The 21,475-nt window shown below is 37.8% G+C and overlaps 1 protein-coding gene across 1 annotated transcript in view; it reads right to left on the minus strand.

Moving 5' to 3' along the window:
* The window catches only part of dnai1.2 (dynein, axonemal, intermediate chain 1, paralog 2), a 149,686-nt gene that overhangs the window by 38,605 nt on the left and 89,606 nt on the right, over window positions 1-21,475 (minus strand). Inside the window, exons 14-16 of the mRNA XM_059989591.1 lie at window positions 12,693-12,940; window positions 5,542-5,631; window positions 2,413-2,500 (exon numbers count right to left, since the gene is read on the minus strand). Of these exons, the coding sequence (XP_059845574.1) occupies window positions 2,413-2,500; window positions 5,542-5,631; window positions 12,693-12,940 (426 nt within the window). The remainder of the gene's footprint in view (window positions 1-2,412; window positions 2,501-5,541; window positions 5,632-12,692; window positions 12,941-21,475) is intronic.

The raw sequence follows: 21,475 nt of genomic DNA on the forward strand, positions 1-21,475 counted from the left end.
ATACTGCCCGACCTGCTGAGTTCATCCAGCTTGTTTGTATGTCTTGATCTGACCACAGCATCTGCAGTATACTTTGTGTTTACCAATCACATAATACTTTTGCTCTCATTGTTCTATGATTGAAAAATGATATTTTCTTAGAGCGAGCCATGGTAACAACTGTTTCCTGATTATGTAGTGTAACCCTGGAAATTCAACCAAACATTTAGGTGAGATTCACTCTTGTATGACAGATACAATTTCATTTGAGTTTCACGGAAGATGATGCTAATCCCCATTCAGCATTGCTTTAGAACACTGCAGAAGAAATCAGTCCAAGTTATTTTGTCACTCTTATGAATATCTTCAAAACGCTCTGCAGGATTAGGATTTCACACTGCAAGGTAATTTCTCACAACTTTTATCCTTTGGCCTCTACTAACCATGAAAACAAGCATGGCATTTTGTCATAAGTATGCCAAATAAAGTAACCTATATAACACTTTGCCTGTTTTCTCAGAGTAGGGTCCATTGACAGAATCCGTTTGAAGGTTGGATTGGATTCCACAAGAAGCTAATTTTCTATTACTCTCAAAATATGAAGTTAGCCATTTCAGAACAGGGATAGAAGAAATTTCTTCACACAGGGGAGATAAACCCTTGGATATTACTATGCAAAGCAACCATTGAGGCTCAGGCAAAGATTACATTCAAGATATATATTGATATATCAATCTTTAGATATTAAGGGAATCTAAGCATTATGTGACATGTGCAGAAATGTGGTACTGAGAAGAAAGAATAGCCAAAGTCTTACCAAATGACAGACTAGGCATGATCACAAAGTGGCTTATTTCTTCTCCAATTGTTATGCTCCAATCTAAATTTGCCAACAACGTTACATTGAGTGGCCTTATCTCAAACAATAACAAGGTGGCCTACAGGGAAGAAGCCATCACCCTGACACAGTGGTGTCAAGAAAACAACCTCTCCCTCAATGTCGCAAAAACAAAGGAGCTGATTGTGGATTATAGGAGGAATGGAGACGGGCTAATCCCTATTGACATCAATGGATCTGGCGTTGAGAGGGTAAACAGCTTCAAGTTCCTTGACATCCACATCACCGAGGACCTCACATGGTCTGTACACACAAGCTGTGTGGTAAAAAAGGCACAAATGCACCTCTTTCACTTCAGATTGAGGAAGTTTGGTATGGGCACCCAAATCCGAAGAAATTTCTACAGGGGCACAATTGAGAGCATCCTGACTGGCTGCATCACTGCCTGGTATGGGAACTGTACCTCCCTTAATCGCAGGACTCTGCAGAGAGTGGTGTGGACAGCCCAGCGCATCTGTAGTTGTGAACTTTCCATGATTCAGGGCAGGTGTGCAAAAAGGGCCCGCAGGAACATTGGGGACCCAAGCCATCCCAACCACAATCTATTCCAGCTGCTACCATCCAGGAAGCAGTACCGCAGCATAAAAGCCAGGACCAACAGGCTCCAGGGCAGCTTCTTTCACCAGGCCATCAGACTGATGAACTCACACTGATTTGAGTGTATTTTATATTACATTGACTGTTCTGTTTATTATAAATTACTATGATTGAACATTGCACATTTAGATGGAGACATAACGTAAAGATTTTTACACCTAATGTATGTGAAGGATGTAAGAAATAAAGTCAAGTCAAATTCAAATTCACAAAATAGCCTTCATAGATTCAAGTGTTCAACTGAGATGTGATTATATAGAAGTGTGAGATGGATTCTGAAGTGGCATACTCAAGTGAACTTCACAGCATTTTTTATGCAATCTAGATAAAAGATGATATAGCAGATTCATGACCATTTACCCAGACTGACACTGTTTGAGGAATTGTCTTTCTGATGGTACATAAAACAATGAATCAACTTCAAGGACCACTGTGTCCAGGCTAATACACTGTTCTCGACTAACCAAAGGGAACACTGAATTTAGGCATTATTTCATTGTTTTTTGTGGGATGATGGTGTACAAAAATGGCTGCCACAAATCCCTACCACTTTATGAGCAGTAAAATTATATTGTAAAATCCATCATGCACAATCAAAATGCACAGTCCCTACCCCACTGACAGAGATTTTCTTCTGTACCACATTTAGTAGACCTTTTAACAATTAACCTTGGCTGGAACAAAATCGGCAATTCTAATTTAAGAGGACATGAAAAGTACTTGGGAAACAGACATTCCTTAACTGCATATACCAGTTTTGGCATGTAGGAAATACAGTACATCTAATTGCAAAGGCTTGTAATTTATTTGAATCAGAAAACTGTAGATGCGATTCTACATTATTTTTTCTTGAAAATTCTTGAAGGAAAAAATAATTAACAGTTACTTGCTGGCAATTAATGTTCTGACAGATAATCTGATTAAATGTTGTGGCTTACCCACAATATTCAGCTGCAAATTTTCTAGTGTATCCTTACAAATTCCATCCAGTGTAAGTTTGATAATATCAGTATGAATAATTTCGTTCTGAGAAGAGAAATAATATATTCTAGTTACTTTAGTGATCGCATTTTCCTCTATCAATTCATCATTAGGACTGAAATATTAATTTTAATTGCCTCCTCAATGTGATCCCAGTAATATTATAATTAACTATGGAACCTGACCAAAGTTATATTTGTTCCACCCTTTATAATATATGTAATTTTGGTAAGAATTAAGTTGACCATAACCAGAATTATTCAGTAGGTCAGTTAGCAGCAGCAAAAGGTGAAAGAGAGTTAATGTTTTGGGTCAATGATCCTTCTTCAGAACTTGGGCAAGATTAGAAATATATTTTGAGACACAATGGAAATGCAAGTAAGGGAATCTCTGTGATAGGATCAAGGCAGAAGGGATTAATTGACAAAGGGTTTGATCGTGCATCCTTTACTTTCCATTGAATTCTAAATGGGTTTAGAAATGAAAACTACAGGCAAGTGAATGTGACATTGGTGATGGGTAAATTGTTGGAAGGGATTCTGAGGGACTGGATCTACCAACAGAGATAGAAAAACAACCAGCATGGTGTTGTGCGTGGGATGTCATGCTTGACAAATCTCCCTGCATTAAATGGGTGTTATGAGTTCAAGTTTATTATCATTTCAGCCATATACATGCATACTGCCAAATGAAAGGATGTTCTTCCAGACCAAGGTGCACAGCATTGTACATATAACTCACACACATAAAGTAGTATTACCATAAATAAATTAACAGACATTAAGGAACATTAAAAAGTAAACAATATAATGCTACTGACACTTCATACGTGGTGAGATCTAGGCAATGGCAGGAAGTGCTATTCATTTCACTGTCAATGTAATTATTCTGAAATAAATTAGCAAATATATGATTGAAGTCAGATCTTTTGTTTTAGGAGTTTGGACACCTTGGAACAGTACAAAAAGTATATTTCAATAAACTTGATTTCTGGTAATTAAGTGTAACCTTTCAATGAGTAGTTAAAAAAAAGATTGTTCATAATAATTGATCATGAGATATAATAATACAATTTGAATCAGCTTGTATAGTTTATATAGTAAATGCTCCTATCCAACTTTGCAAGGTCCTTATGATTTTGGCCTCTTATCCTTAGAAAGGATATGCTAACATTGGAGAGGGTTGAAAGGCTTATGATATAGGATCACTTAATGGCTTTGGGCGTCTACTTACTGAAATTCAGAAGGATAAGGGGTGACATCATTGAAACCTATTGAATGTTGCATGGCCTTGATAGAATGGATGTGGAGAGGATGTTTCCAATGACGGGGGAGTCTAAGACCAGAGGTCACCAAGAGGGATGTACTTTTAGATGGAAATGAGGAGGAATTTCTTTAGCCAGAGAATGGTGAATCTGTGGAATTCCTTGTCACAGGCAGCTGTGGAGGCCAAGTCATTGGGTATATTTAAGGCTAGGTGGTTAATAAATTCTTGCTTAGTCAGGGCATGAAGGGCTATGGAGAGAAGACAGGAGATTTGGGCTGAGAGAGAAAATGAATCAGACATGATGAAATAGCAAACCAGACTCGATGGGCCGCGTGGCCTAATTCTGCTCCTATATCTTCTGGTCTTACTTACACTACAGTGCACTGTATATGCTATAGTCAAGCTTAAGTTTATTGTTGTCATAGAAAACATATAAATAGTAAGATCGCAATGGAGATCATTCACTGTTAATTACAATTGTGCCTTCTTTTTAATAACAGCCATTATTCAATGTGAGATATATCAATTCTCATTATCACTTCTGTGTAAAATTCATCATTGTCAATACTAATTATTCACCCCAGAACTCAATTTTTTCTATTATGCATAAACAAAATAAATAAATCATCATAACTATGTACAACTTGCTATAATCTGTAGCTCATCAAAATCATAAATGTGACACTGCATCATTAATAAAGAATTACTTAATGGTTCATAGCAGTTCCAAAGTGAATTCTATAGCTCATTTCACTTCCAAGTGAATCAGTGATGAGAAAACATATTTCTTGTCACAGTACAAATATACTATGTACAGGTTGCAAGTAATGAACTCTCATCTTAATTTCTAGCATTTGCAACAAGCCGGCAAGCAAAATCATTTACTTTAAAGGAAATGAAAAATGGGCATGTGTTTGAAATTCACAATAATTAGTTTTAGTCTTGTTGAATTGAAAATGAAAAATAATCACATTTTTTTTCCTGTTCATTGATCAGAATCACAGAAACCCACAAACCCCAAGAAAGCTATGCTTATACTGGCTCATTAGACAATAGGCATCCGTTAGTCTTGAGAATCCATGGATTTGCACCTTGAAAAGTTTCCAGGGCGCAGGCCTGGGCAGGGTTGTATGGGACACCGGCAGTTGCCCAAGCTGCAAGTAACCCCTCTCCACACCACCAATTTTGTCCAAGGCTCAGCTTGGCACTGGTGTCATCGCAGAGCAATGTGTGGTTAAGTGCCTTGCTCAAGGACACAACACACTGCCTTAGCTGAGGCTTGAACTAGCGACCTTCAGATCACTACACCAATGTCTTAACCACTTGGCCACACGCTATTAGACTATAGATGTGCTTAGCCTCACAACCCTGTCATTTCTTCCAACAGTTTTCTTATCCTGAAATATATATATATTTTTTTAAATGGAAGCAGCTTAGAGCTGACCTAATCGTACTTTACTGTACTTAAAAAAAAATCTTACCACCCCATTGGATATTACACTAAGAAATTTGAATCTTTAATCTAGTTATTCAGTAACTGGATGAAATAATATTTCTCTGCCAACTCATTGAAACCTACCCAAAATCTTGAATACCTTTTAAAACTTAATTCATACCATTTTTACCTGAGACAGTATAATAATTCTCTCATAATGAATTTTATCAATTAGTAGTTGCTAGTGAAAAAATCCAAGTGATATGGGTGGATTAATAATCTTATCTTAACTATGAATTTTGTTTATCTTGGTTCTGTGAACACGCTAAAATATCAAGACCAATACTGTGAACGCTACCAAATATTTTTTTAGGATAATATATACCTTAACCAAAGCCCAGGAAACAAAACGCCCATCCGAAGAGATCGAGCAGAAGTTAATATTGTTGTCGAGATCATCTTTTTGCCACTTTACCTGTAAAATATAAACGTAAAGGTTGTTTATAGCTCCAAAAGCAGACTAAAATGAAAACAGATTTGAAAAAGATTTCTTTTGATCAATCAAGGCAATTTCTATGCTAAAGGAAGAACTTCAGCTTTGTTTTATTTGCACATTACTTGGTTGAAAGAACAGACAATAACAGTCTTCCAATGGAACTGTTCTAATATATTACACGCAGAATACAAACGAGAGTGGGCAGAAGGGTTAAATTATCATAGATGATCAGAGTGGGTTCACTACTTCAGATTGAGAAAGAAAAATCAAAGCATTGTGCATGAGAAAGGGCACGGAAATGGGTCCTTTAGCCCAATGAGTTTTATGCCAACAATTATTGTTACATCATTATTTTGGATGTAAAACCCTTGGGCTTACTTTTACAAGTTGATGATGAACAACTAATTCATTATTTGAATTACTTTTGGGTAACAAGTTACTAATTTTCAAGGAATTATCCTTACATTCTTTCATAAAATATTTATTGTTACTAGATGTTTTATTTTAAAATAGTTAATATTAATATCTATTAATCTTCCTTAATTTGTTTACTTCCTTATCTCCTTATAGCAGACCTCAAAGATTGGTATTGTTAACTAGGTATTTTTATATATTCTGGGTATGGAGCATATATTTCCTTGAGTTCAATACAATCAGTCACTCAGAAATTGCTTCCATATGCTATTAATCCATTTTGTCTACATCTCCCTACTGTTTTATCAGCATAATTTGAAATAAGATTGACCCAATAACTATCTGTGAATACTGAGAAAGAATTTAGTTTTAATATTTGGTTATTTACTAAATTCTTTGCTCAACTGTCTGTGCACTAATATTCATATCCATGTTATATTTTCTTTTATGTCATACTCATGCTTTCACAGAAGTTTCTAGTTTAAACAGAAACATATTAAGCAGCTTCTAAAAAAATACACCCTGCATTTTGGACACACTTTTAAAAATATGTCATGTACAACTGCCTTTGATGAACCTGTGATCAACCCAAGCCAACAAATACTTTATTAATTTTAAATTATTAATTCTGAGCATTTGCCCATATCATTCAGAGCTGTATTTGATTGCAAGTCATATTAGTGACAACTCAATGTCAAATCCATAAGATCACCAAGTCTCCTAATTTATACTCTCTAAAGGTTATTATGACACTAATATACATGGATTTGATCGGCTGTTGAGCATGTCATTTACAGTGAAGGTAAAACTGTTACTTTCAATGCAGCAAGAATCATCTTTTCTGGAGTGAGTTTTTTTCAAACACATTGCTTAATTTCAAAGAAATCACCAGGTTTCACTTCACCATGATTGACAACAAAGATTTTATTGCTCAAATAATTAGAAGGGGTTAGGAAACCTCATAGCCAAAAAAAAAACTAGCTATTCAGTTTGACAGACTAATATCTTGTGTTTTTTAGGTTTGCATTAAAATAAATGGCTGGAAACATAGCTGAAATCAAATTTAATAAGGATTCAGACATATACCAATGTTAACAAGGAATCAATTTTAAAGCAACTTTTAGACTGAATGTGTGACAAGGAGGGAGCCGGAATGGAATTTCATAATGAGCAAAGGATAGATAAATGGAAATCAAAGACATCTTCTGATAGATAACCATTTACTTATTCTCACTGTAATCAATATGTTAATCAATATCCTTTATAGCTGTAATTCAATACAATGTCACAAGCAATCCTTTAAGCTCACACGTACGATATTAGAATACCTTTACAACAAAGAGAAAATGGCATATTGAAATACTGAGAAGCAACAATTTTAACATATATGAAGCTCCATTGTGCATCTTATTATAGCAGCATTTTCTTTTACAATAGTCTTACTTGATCTTCAGAATTTTCAATATAATGTATTTGCTTGTTTAACTCAAAAGTCAAATTTGAGATAAAATTTATTATCAAAATGCATATATGTTCATGTATACTATCTTGAGATTCATTTTCTTGCAGACATTTACTGAAAGATAAAGATTACAACAAAATTTATTGAGAACTATACATAAACAAAGCCTGACAACCAACCAATGCAAAAGAAGACAAATAAAACAAATAAATGTAACATAACACAACAGGATTCGTGGTCATTTAAGCAATCCATTTTTAAAAACTTGAACATCTTTTAAAAATATGTTGCTCGAAGAGCAAAACCCTGCAAATGCTGAAAATCTAGAATATAAACAAAAAATATGTTGGAAATGTTCTGTAACTGAAGCAGCATCTGTGGAGAGAGTCGACATTTTAGTTGAATGACTTGTCATCAGAACTAAGAAAAGTTAGAAAAAGCAGATATTTTATGTTGAAAAGAGGAGGAGAAATAACAAGGGAATATCTGTGATAGGGTGAGACAAAGAAAAATCGAATAAGTAACTAAATAGCCGTTGTGGTATTCAGAGAGGGTAGTAAATACTTATTAATCACAGGAGTCCTGAACATTGCTGTAAATAGAGGGAGAAAAATAAGGAGAAAGGGAAGTGAAAAAAATGTTACGTTGGAACTTGTAAGTTATCAAACATTGCAGGTGCTGGATATCCAAAACAGAGGAGAATGTGGAAATACCTGGTACAGGCAGAACATGTAAAAAGTTTAAAGCTGAGGTAATTATTACAGCTTGTTGCCTTTTTATCTGTACTGGCTGGCTCTAACACAGATTATGAGGTTTGGTTATCTGAAATCATTGAATTTGGAGATTTCATGTCTTCTACAACTGTAAAATCACAAACGAGCTAATCTGCAGGTGCTGTAAATCCAAGCAACACACACAAAATGCTGGAGGAACTCTGCAGGCCAGACAGCATCTATAGGAAAGAGTAATCAGTTGCTTTTTCAGCCTGAGATCCTTCATCAGGACTGGAGAAAAAAGATGAGAAGTCAGAGTAAGAAGGTGGGGAGGGGAGGAAGAAGTACACATAGGCGATGGGTGAAACATGGAGAGGGGGAGGGATGAAGGAAAGAGCTGGAAAGTTGATTGGTGAAAGAGATAAATTCTCTCCTCCCCTCCCCCTACCTTCTTACTCTGAATTCTCATCTTTTTTCTCCAATCCTGATGAAGGGTCTCGGCCTGACATCTTGACTATACTTTTCCATAGATGCTGCCTGACTTGCTGAGTTCCTCTAGCATTTTGTGTGTGTTGTTTGCTACAACTGTGATGGGTATGCCCCTCTGCTAAATGACTCAGTACTCCTGAAGGTATTTCATTTTTCCAGAAGAAGAGAGGACTAGCAGTTGGAGGTCCAGTTAATGTGAGGGGAAGGGACAAATCAGGAGAGAGGCTTGGGCTACCAGGTGCATAAAATTTTGATTCTCATTAAGCAGCCTGGAGGACTGGTAGGTCGGGATCTCAGAGGAATTCTGGGTTGATAGCTGAAGCTTGGATGATGATAAGATTGGGGCTTGGAAAATTAATGGAGAGAGATGTGAATGAAAAACGGATATGAAAAACATGGATGTGAGATTTATATTAATGAGTCTGATATTGCACAGTGTGACAATGTTGTTGTCTAAGATGTGATTAATGATGGTTGTTTTTGGCACAAGTGGCAGAATTTCCCCCCTACCACTGGAGCAACTAAAAGGGAATCTGATGCTGAAATCTTGGAAGTGTAGCTCATGCTATGAAGAGCCTGGTCAAAATTCTATACTGACATAAAATGGAAATAGTTGTTAAAATGTTTTGCTCTATTTAATATTTTTAGCGCACTTTTAAAATTATGAGTTGATTTACATCGATTTAACTTGAAATATATATTTTAGTGCTTTTATTTATTTTATTAATTTTTACAATGAAAAAGACCCAATAAAGAAGCTTGTACAGTGAAAAACAAAGGTATCAAATATACAGTTCATAACAGTTAAACAAATTGCTTTTATTTAAAAAAAATTTTAATATAACTTTCAATGGTTTGTTATTACCTTGAAACATTCAAGCAGGTTGATAGCATTGACAACATTCTTGGCATGGATACATTGTTTAATTAGCTGTCAAGGCTCCTGCTCACTGAATTTACTCGGAGAAATTTTGTGCTTTCGGTAAGGAAAGTGAAAGAAATATGTATATAATTTAGAGGCAGAAACTATCTTCTAGTGAAGGAAGCTTGTTTCTGCTCAACAGATTGCTGATTGTCAGATTTCATTAGAATCTATTTGATTAGCATTTCACGTTATTGAAATTGCTTTGCTTAGTGACTCAATTGTGATTTGGTACAATGATTACAGGATTACCACATCAGAGAAAAATTCTGAAAGGCTTTCTAAATTTCGGTAAACGTTTCTCTCTATAGCAGTTTGTCATAAATTAATAGCATAATTGCTGCCTAATGAAGAAGCATCAATATTAAGCATAGAGTGGTAACATATCCACTATAAAACTGCTGTTTGGTGTAATTAAAACTAATTATCAATTTTAAGTTTAGGTAACACCGTCACGTACTGCAGAACTACAGTAAATTGGCTGAACTCATTATTCATCTGACAATAATGAGCTCTGACAATCGGTTCAGTGTCTAGTTGCAGATTTGTTATGTTTGTGTCAATCAATTTCAATTTTATGTGATAAACAAGACGTTATACATGTTTAATAACATACTTGAATTGAATTGAATTGAATTGACTTTATTTCAGCTGAACTCAGGGATGCCCTGACTGTCACACTCTTTAAAAAGGGTGACAAAGCTGACTGTGGAAATTATAGAGGCATCTCCCTCCTATCCACAACAGGAAAGGTACTCACCTGAATTTTATGTGACTGGCTTTCACCTCTGGCAGAAAATTTCTTGTCTGAGTCTCAGTGTGGCTTCCATCCAGTCAGAGAAACATCTGACATGATTTTTACAGCACTAAAGCCCGAGAAAGCCCGGGAACAAAGTCTCCCACTTTATAAAGCCTTCATAGACGTTAAAAAAGCACTTGACTCTGTAAATCATCCTGTCCTTTGGCAGATACTATCGAAAATTGGGTGCCAGGAGAAATACCTCAAGATCCTGCAGCTCTTACATAATGATGAGTGCAATGGTCATCAGCAACAGTGACTCTGAAACAGCACCTTTTAAGATTGAGACCAGGGTCAAACAGGGGTGCATCATTGTCCTAGCTCTGTTTACCATTTTCATTGCAACCATTCTTCACCTTATAGGCTAAAACCTCCCACAAGGAGTCCAGATTCTCTACAGGACACATGGGAGGGGTGCTGTTTAACCTTCACAGGTTCAAGGCAAAGAGCAAGTTGTCAACTACTTCCATCATAGAAGTCCAATATGGGGATGACAATGCCTTGTAGCTCACTCTGAGGTGGATCTTGGTAGAGCAAGCACGACGGGCCACTCCTGCTCCTATTTCTTATTTCTTACCTGCAGTACATAACGGACGCTTTTGCCAAAGCATACAAACTTCTGGAACTTGATCTAAACATCAAGAAAATCCAAGTCCTGTCCCAACCTGCTCCAGATCAAGCTCTTAAACCTCCAACCATCCAAGTTGACAATATCCCGCTGGAGAACACTGATCATTTCCCATATCGTGGTAGCATTCTTTCTTCCAGAGTCAACACTGACCTTGAAATAAATTGCAAAATGGGCTGTGCAAGTGGAGCTTTTGCCAGGCTAAATTTTTTTAAGATTGGGATATCAAGACTAACACTAAGCTTCTGGTCTATATAGAGTCCTCCCCTCTTTGCTACATGGAGTGGAGTCATGGACAACATTCAGAAGGCACAAAAAATCCCTAGAAATTTATCATTAAAGATTAAAGATTCTGAGGGTTAGCTGGAAGAACAAGCATACTAATCCCAGCATCCTGGAGAAGCTAATATTAACTCCATAGCCACAATTGTGACAAAACACCAACTGATTGCATTGGGTCAGCCATATGCCTGACTCCTGCATCCCTAAGCAGCTCCTGTTCAGCCAACTCAAGGATGCAGAAAAAGTGATTCAAGGACAATATCAAGACCCACCTGAGGAAGTTCCACATCAACCTGAATAGATGGCAGAAATTAGCATAGGACAGGAAAAGCTGGAGAAATACTGTCCATGAGGAGACTGCACAGCTCAAAGAATACCTCCACCATGCCGATTAGACATAAGGAGAAACTGGGAAAGGCCCAACCGGCTACATCCACCACCACTTCAATGACCTACACCTGCCAACTCTATAATAGGGCAGACTAGTGGATCACAGATTGGCCTCTTCAGTCATCTCAAGACGCACGAGTGTCCAGATCAACTACCAGGAGATGAATTATACTTGACTATGAGTGATCGCAGATGATGATGATAATAATGATAATGAAAGCTACTCCATGATCAATCTAACACTTTCCTCTTACATAGCCCATAACCCTCCATTTCTTTTACATCAATGTACCTGTAACATTAGAGGAAATCTGAAGCCAGCAACAAAAAATGAATTATACCATTACACAGGAATATAGTGTTCAATACTTAACATAACAGAAGACCATTTACTTTTAAACTGTATGATTCTTTACACTGACATTGTGGAATTTCTGATGTTAAAAAAGTTTGTAATTCCAGCTAATTCTCTAGAATTCAGATATATTCTATTATTTTTCTTTGAATGCACTGTTTATTTTTATACATGACAGATCACCCCATTTATGTGCCTTAAGGGTATTTACAGGGAAAATACTTACTCTCCAAATGTTAACCATAGTTCCTAGAATGGAAATCTGACTCACGAAGTCAATGTTGGGAAGCATAGTTATGCTTTGACATATTATTTCTTACTTACTTTTTATTGTGATTGCTTTGTCCTTTTGTTGTATTTGCACAATGTATTGTCTTTTGTATATTGATTGTTAGTCTATCTTTGCTTGCGTGTAGTTTTTCCACCGATTCTATTGTACTTTTTTGAACTTACTGTGAATGCCCACAGGACATTTAAGTATTTTGATTGTAAATTTACTTCAAACTTTGATTAAAAATATAACAAAAACAATCACTGTTAAACTTCGGCAAAGGTACTTATTACATATACTAATGACAATACACACCTGCCAAACTGGATCACTGTGCTTGCCTGAGTAAGCTGTACTCTTGTAAGTGGGCCCGTCAGTCTGTTCCATTATATTGTAGACAGCAACGTTGCCATCATAAAAACCAACAACTATCAAATGTGGATAGTCATTATGGATGTCTAAGCACAAAACACTGCTGTCTGTACTGTATTGGTATTCAGGGTAGGTAGGATTTTTCAAGGAGTAAACCAGAAGCATGCCGTGGTTCTGCTTCATGAAGTCATCTGGGGATAAGGAAGAGAAAATAATGTTTCATTAACTGAACAAGTGGGAGCTTAATGAAGACATTTTATTAATGATGATTTTAAATTATTTTCAGGCCAATGATAGAAAGGAATTAATTATTTTCGAGCACTGCAAATATTCACCTTGGTGAAGATTGGATAAAGGGAGGTTGTCCAATGGAGTCAAATTGTTATAAATGTTAACAAAAGTGAGGAAAATTAACGATGAGAACTAAAAATGTTTCTGCTCTTGGTATCCAGAGTTAACAAGAAGCACGGTCATGTCATTTACAGCAAAAGATAAAAGGGATTGTTAAAACTTCCTCTAGTCAATCAATGAATGAACTATAACACCAAATTCAGAAAAGTATCCTGTATTACCATTCCTCCAGTTTCCTAAAGAAAACAGTGCCAGTCTATCTAATCTTCTTTCATGGCTACAATTTTCCAGTCTGGCAATACCTTCGTAAATTTCTTTTGCACTCTCTGTGGCACAATTACACTTTTCCTGTAATGTGATGATCAAAACCGCATGTAGTACTCAAGCTGTGATCTAACTTATATGGCACATATTTTCAGTATAAACTCTGTTTTTACATTGTACACCACAGCTGCTAAAAAATATCAATGCCTTTGGCTTTCTAATGGCCTTAACAACACATTCAGCAAATTTTAAGGAGTTGTGAACACACACTCGGATGTTCCTTGTCCTCCTCCACACAACAATATGGTCTTTTAAGAGACTCCTGGATGGCTACATGGAGCTCAGAAGAATAGAGTGCTATGGGTAAAGCCTAGGTAGTTCTAAGGTAGGGACATGTTTAGCACAGCTTTTGTGAGCCGAAGGGCTTGCATTGTGTTGTATGTTTTCTAACCCAGTATCCTTTCTAATATTATTTTCATTCACTTTGAACTTTTGCTTACTTAAAACCACTTGCTACATTTCTGCCCAACTGACCAGTCCAGGAAATACATTTGTAATGTCAACATTTCTTTCTTATTCTCTACCAAGGCCATTTTTAAAAAATTGGTAAACTTCTTTATCATGCCCTCTATACTTATGTCCAAACCATTTATTTATTTGATAATGAGGGATCAGATACTGAAGCCTGTGAAATCCCACTAGAAACAGTGACAGTAAATTGGTAATACAAAGGAGCATAATTTTAAGGTGATTGGGGGAAAATATAAGGGGATGTCAGAGGATAAGTTTTTCACAGTGCATGGAACATGATACCAAAGATGGTGGTAGGGACAGATGAATCAGAGGCATTTAACGAACTCTTAGATGATAAAAAATGGAGCTCCATGTAGGAGGGAAGTGTTAGATTGATCTAAATGGTCAGCACAGCACTGTGGGCTGAAGGGCCTGTACTGTGCTGTAATATTCTATATTCTAATAAAGTTGGTATCAAGCCTTCTGTAAAAACAGCCAAAAAATGTATGTTAATAAAATCACCATATTCTTGGTCAACATCTGTAGATTGCCTAATTGCTTTCTATGTAATTAAAGATCATCTTTAGATTTTTTATAATTTTACTTGTGAGCAATTTTGACCTGCTTGCTCTTTGCTTTCTTAATTGCCCTTTAATTTCACCCTTCTTGTTCAGTATATTTGCATGTTTGAGCTCCTGGTGCCTGATGCAAGTTTTCCCTTTATTGTGTTCAGGTTCTGTGGGCACTTCAATAGGTACACTTGTATGCCTGCTTGGTAATGCAAGCATCTAATCAGCCAATCATGTTGTAGAAACTCAATGCACAAACACGTGCAGACATTATTTAGTTATTTAATTATTTTGAGTTACAGCACGGAATGGGCCGTTCTGTTTGAACGAGGTGCACCACCCAGCAACCTACCTATTTAACACTCGCTTATTCTCAGGACAACTTGCAATAACCAATTAACCTACTAACCAGTAAGTCTTTGGACTGTGGGAGAAAACTGGAGCATCCAGAGGAAACCCACATGCTCATGGGGAGAATGTACAAACCCTTTAGAGGCAGTGCTGGAAATGAAGTCCAAGTTCCAGAATGCCCCAAGCTGCAACAGGTAACGCTAACTGCTATGCTTCTGTGGCACCCCAAATAGTTGCTGTTCTGACCAAATATCAGAATGGAGAAGAAATGTGACTTTTACTGTGGAATGTTTGTTGGTGTCAGATGGGGTGGTTTGAGAATCTTAGAAACTGCTGATCTCCTGGGATTTTTACACAGAAATGTCTAGAGTTTACAGAGTATGGTACAAAATAAACCATCCAGTGTGCAACAGTTCTGTGAGTAAAAATTTGTTGTTGAGAAAGGTCAGAGGAGAATGGAGAGACTGGTTCAAGCTGACAGGAAGGAAACAGTAACAGTAACTTAAATAACTATGTGTAACCACAGTGGTGTCCAGAAGATCATTTCTGAATGTATAATGGATCAAACTTTGAAGCAGATGGGCTACAATAGCAGAAGGTCACGAACACTCAGTGGCTACTTTATTAATACAGGCAATACCTAATAAAGTGGCCACAAAATGTATATTGCTACTCAGATTTGGTAGCTCCAAAATATCCACGTACAGGAACATGTTTGCTATCCTCTGAATCTCTCCATTGAATGCTTTCTGAGACTGATTTAAATTGTAGTTTATAGCCCACTTTTGCTATATTACTTCCTAGTCGTTTAAAACTTAGAATCTTTACGCCAATTTTATCTTTGTCATTTTCCATAAGTGTGCTGTGTCAACTAAATTCTGATTATTGGCCCAAGATTAGTCTCAAAGACATACAACACAGGAGCAGGCCCTTCACCCCACTCTTGTCAACATTAAAAAAAAATCTATTGACCCTAATCCCATTTCCCAGCATTTGGGTCTTATCCTTCTAAACCATGGTGCTCCAAGTCCTTATCTAAATAGTTCCTAAATGCACTGAGCGAATGTAGTATACTTCCACCAGGCCATCTGGCAGAGTGTCCCTGATTTCAATCATACCTTCAATAAAAAGATTTTTAAGTGACCGTCTATCAAAACAGCCTCTGGTTATAGATGCTTTTGCTAAGGGGAAAGGCATTTTGGATTCAGGATTTGGATTCATTTGCTACCTTTTGTATGCACTTTATAATTTGTTTATTTCAATCTATTCCCCCTCTCAATATCCCCACACTCAGATTATGAATGCATGTAGCAGAGGGATTCCTGTGGTACACCGTGGTCACATGCATCTAACCACAGAAAAAGCCTTTCATCATCCTCTATTATCAGGCCAATTTACTATGCAGTTTATCAAACTACCTCAGATCTAATGAGTTCTCACATTTGATTGCAATGTAAATAGCCTCAATCAATGCTACCCTCTTCAACACAGTCATTTCCTCAAAAAGTTTAATCAAATGACATGTGCCCTTAGGGGAGCATGAAACAGTTGCTTCACTGTTCAGTGTGCCTGAGCTCAATCCTGAATGTCTGTGGAGATTCCATGCTTTCCCTGGCACTGCATGGGTTTCTTTTAGGTGCTCTGGTTTGCTCCCTTATCCCAACAATATGTGGGCTTACTTGTATAGTAGTATTTTCTCTACATGCCTAATTTTATTTCCTAAAAATAAATCCAAGATTACAGCTCCCCTACTTCACTGCCGTCCACTACTGAACTTGTCCACTCCCACATTGTTGATTTTACCACTTAAAGGCTACAAAGAATTCTTCTGAATGCAATATAGGACCTCTGTACCCTTTATATTTTTAACAAATACTCCTGTAAATATATTAGTGTAATTGATATTTATCACTATTACTGCAGTTGTAAAAAATGTGTGTAAAATTAACTCTTTGGTTCCTCTCAAACTGTTTGGCGATTTATATTGCACACTCAGTCAATAGACAAAAGACAATAGGTGCAGAAGTAGACCATTCGGCCCCTCGAGTCTGCACCGCCATTTTGAGATCATGGCTGATCATTCACTATCAATACCCAGTCCCTGCCTTGTCCCCATATCCCTTGATTCCCCTATCCATCAGATATCTATCCAGCTCCTTCTTGAAAGCATCCAGAGAATTGGCCTCCACCGTCTTCCGAGGCAGTGCATTCCACACCTCCACAACTCTCTGGGAGAAGAAGCTCTTCCTCAACTCTGTTTTAAATAACTGACCTCTTATTCTCAATCCATGCCCTCTGGTCCTGGACTCTCCCAACATCTGGAACATATTTCCTGCCTCAATCCTATCAAATCCTTTAATTATTTTAAATGTTTCAATCAGATCCCCTCTCAATCTCCTCAATTCCAGCGTGTACAAGCCCAATCTCTCCAATCTCTCTGTCATCTCTGGATGACAGCCCTGCCATCCCAGGAATCAACCTAGTGAATCTACGCTGCACTTCCTCAATTGCCAGAATGTCCTTCCTTAAACCTGGAGACCAAAACTGTACACAATATTCCAGGTGTGGTCTCACCAGGGCCCTGTACAAATGCAAAAGAACATCCTTGCTCTTGTATTCAATTCCCCTTGTAACAAAGGCCAACATTCCATTTGCCCTCTTCACTGCCTGTTGCATTTGCTCATTCAGCTTCATTGACTGGTGAACTAGGACTCCTAGGTCTCTTTGCATTTCTCCCTTACCTAACTCGACACCGTTCAGACAATACTCTGCCCTCTTGTTCCTGCTTCCAAAGTGGATAACTTCACATTTATTCACATTGAATGACATCTGCCAAGTATCTGCCCACTCACTCAGCCTATCCAAGTCTCCCTGTATTCTCCTAACGTCCTCTTCGCATGTCACACTGCCACCCAGTTTAGTATCGTCAGCAAACTTGCTGATATAGTTTTCAATGCCCTCATCTAAATCATTGACATAAATCGTAAAGAGCTGTGGTCCCAATACAGAGCCCTGTGGTACCCCACTAGTCACCTCCAGCCAGTCTGAGAAACACCCATTCATTGCTACCCTTTGCTTTCTATCTGCCAACCAGTTTTCTATCCATGTTGAAACCCTGCCCCTAATGCAATGAGCTCTGATTTTACTCACCAATCTCCTATGTGGCACCTTATCGAATGCCTTCTGAAAATCTAGGTACACAACATCTACTGGCTTACCCTCATCCTTGTTACACCCTCAAAAAACTCCAACAGATTAGTTAAGCATGATTTGCCCTTGGTAAATCCATGCTGGCTCGGCCTAATCCTATTTCTGCCATCTAGATGTGCCACTATTTCGTCCTTAATAATGGACTCAAGCATCTTCCCCACGACTGACGTTAGGTTAACAGGGCGATAGTTCTCCGTTTTCTCCTTCCCTCCCTTCTTGAAAAGTGGGACAACATTAGCCACTCTCCAATCTTCAGGAACTGATCCTGAGTCTAAGGAACATTGGAAAATGATTACCAATGCATCCGCAATTTCCTGAGCCACCTCTTTTAGAACCCTCGGATGCAGACCATCTGGACCAGGGGATTTATTAGCCTTCAGTCCTACCAGTCTACTCATCACAGTTTCTTTCCTAATGTCAATCTGTCTCAATTCCTCTGATATGTTATGACCCTGGCCCGTCCATACATCTGGGAGATTGCTTGTAGTCCTCCCTGGTGAAGACAGATCTAAAGTATGCATTAAATTCTGTTGCCATTTCCCTGTTTCCCATAACAATTTCTCCCAATTCATGCTTCAAGGGGCCAACATTGTTCTTAACTATCTTCTTTCTCCTCACATAGCTAAAAAAGCTTTTGCTATCCCCTTTTATATTCCTGGCTAGACTGAGCTCATACCTGATTTTTTCTCTCCGTATTGCTTTTATACCTGATTTTTTTCTCTCTGTATTGACAGGGGTAGTCATGTGACTACCCCTCTTTTGTTATTCATAAATTTGTACATTTGTAAGCTATTTCCGGAATAAGTTCAGTCAAATTTTAGAAAAACATTTTTTCAATATACTTGATGCATTAATGTTAATAAAATAAAAAGTAGGATTGAAGGGAATTATGACTGCAATACTGCCCTCTTATGGCTGTAATCTGCTCAGGAGAAAATGCTTCAAGAATATTACATAAAAACATAGGAGCAGGAAAAGTAATCTATTTCATTATGTTTACACCATTACTCAACAAGATCATTGTTTATATGATCACAGTAGACCTGTCACGGCATTTATCTGCCTCTCCCCATTTTTTTTATTAACCAAAAATGTACTGATCTCTGAATAAACTCTTCTCAGGCTTCCAGCTAGGTATATGTTTCAATTTTAACCAATGTTTCAATGATAAACTCTGCCATCTTCATCAGGGATGATGCCTGGGCATGGGTAGCCCGGAGGTGTTTATACCCTCATTGTCCGTTCATCCTGATTGGTTAGTCCTCACCCAATCAGGTTTCAGCTGTCCCACCTTGTTTACAATCGAATTGGCACAGCACTGTAGTTTTTATTATGTTTAAGTCAATCCAATGGCCATTGCAAATACAGTATTTCCACTGATTTCTCCTGTAAATGCCCGCCGTCCTGAATCGCAGATAATCTTTGATCCACATAAACTGGGATTTGAGTTTCCTACGGGTTTGTGGATGGTATTAATCTGGCATTTCTTCAGGATCCTGGTAATCCTTCCAGAAACCATGGAAATATAGGGAAAGCAGGTGGTAGCGACGGGTTCCTCCTCATTGTTAGATTTCCTGGTTTTTCCATTGGGCCTTTCAGCATTTTAGACTTGTAGCATTTCTTGTAGGAACTGTGTGTAATTACCCTATTACATGTGTTATGAATGAAGGGAGCAAAGTCACCCTCCCCCCCTTTTTGAGAATCGCAAAACTGCTATTATTTCGGGTCTGATACCCAGGAAATGAGAGAGGTACACATCATGTCAGTAATGAGAGAGAGAGACGCAGGATCACAGCAAAGAAAGTTGTTATAGACAATGCAGAATACACAAGGTGGAATGTCACCTATTGACAAAAAGAGAGATTACTGCTATTGTCTCCTGGAGAAGGAATTGTGTATTGAGTACTGTTCTATTCATTGATACCCCTCGGGGGCAGCCAGAGTGGTCTGGTTGAGGGATTGCATCATCCCAACCTGATTGACATCTGAGACCCTGTGAGTGAGGATAAAAGTCGGGTCTGGGAAACACCCCTCAGATGCACCAGGAGAAACGCTATGAGACCGGTGGGGGGGGGGGGGGGGGGGGGCGTGTGTGTGTGTCCATCCTTGCCTGGGTGACGAGTCCTCCACGGAACGGTCTAGCTAAAGGACGGATACGGATCAAGATCATAACAAGGAAAGTCGGCAAGTTTTTCTCTCTCTCTCCAACTATCACCACACGGTGATCAGCAACAATGGCAGTCTGTAGGAACTGAACTGAACGTTATATTTCCATCGGACAATTCATTATCCCCTAGACAACGATAGAGCTTATTTCTTATTGATGATTATTATACCTGCACTTCTAGGTTTAGTATTGATGACATTTATTATCTGTATATTTGCATTGATATTATTTTTGTGTATTTTTACTAATAAATACTGTTAAAAATAGTATCATCAGACTTCAATGGCTACTCCTATCTTTGCTAGTAAGACACCCAGTTACGGGGTTCGTAACACATGCAGGTCAAAGATGATCTTGGACTCAAGACAGCTGGCGTTTTTCAGGATTCTCTGTGAATGCAGAGCAGTGTATATTGGCCAAATGGAATGCGCAGTGGAAATCCACATCAAGAAGGACAGGAGGTGCAACCAAAATCAGCAGCAGTAGAACATTGCATTTGCAATGGCCATTGGATTGACTTTGATGGAAGAAAATTAGTGTGCCATACCAATGGCTTTTGAGAGCACCTGGGGAAGGAAGCCATTGAAATAAAACTAGGGGAAAACAATTTTAACAAAGACAAAGGATACGCTCTAAATAAGAACTAGAATTCAATTGTAAACAAGATGGGACAACTGAAACCTTATTGGATGAGGACTTATTGGATCAGGAGTGACTGACAACGGGTGTATAAATACCACTGGACTAGACATGCCCAAGCATCATCCCTAATGAAGATGACTGAGTTTGTCATTGAAATGTCAGTTTAAAATCTATACCTGTACCCAGCTGGAAGCCCAAGAAGAGTTTACTTTACTTTACTTTATTGTCACAAAACAATTGATACTAGAGCGTACAATCATCACAGTGATATTTGTTTCTTCGCTTTGCGCTCCCTTAAGTACAAATCAAAGTAAATATAATAAAAATTTAAATTATAAATCATAATTAGAAAACAGAAAAGCGAAAGTAAGGTAGTACAAGTCAGGTCCAGGTATTTGGAAGGTACGGCCCAGATCTAGGTCAGGATCTGTTCAGCAGTCTTATCACAGTTGGAAAGAAGCTGTTCCCAAATCTGGCCGTACAAATTTTCATGCTCCTGAACCTATTTGTCACATATTTGTCTGTCACATACGCCAGGAAAGCACTTAATTCACTGAATAAACCTTTATAGCCTTCTTAAAGAGAATTCCAAAAGTTCAGTAACTTCAGAGTTAAGAAATTTTTCCTTACTGCAGTCCTAAATAGCCTAATGTTGAGAT

This window comes from Hypanus sabinus, chromosome 14, assembly GCF_030144855.1.
Source record: "Hypanus sabinus isolate sHypSab1 chromosome 14, sHypSab1.hap1, whole genome shotgun sequence".
Classification (NCBI taxonomy): Eukaryota; Metazoa; Chordata; class Chondrichthyes; order Myliobatiformes; family Dasyatidae; genus Hypanus; species Hypanus sabinus.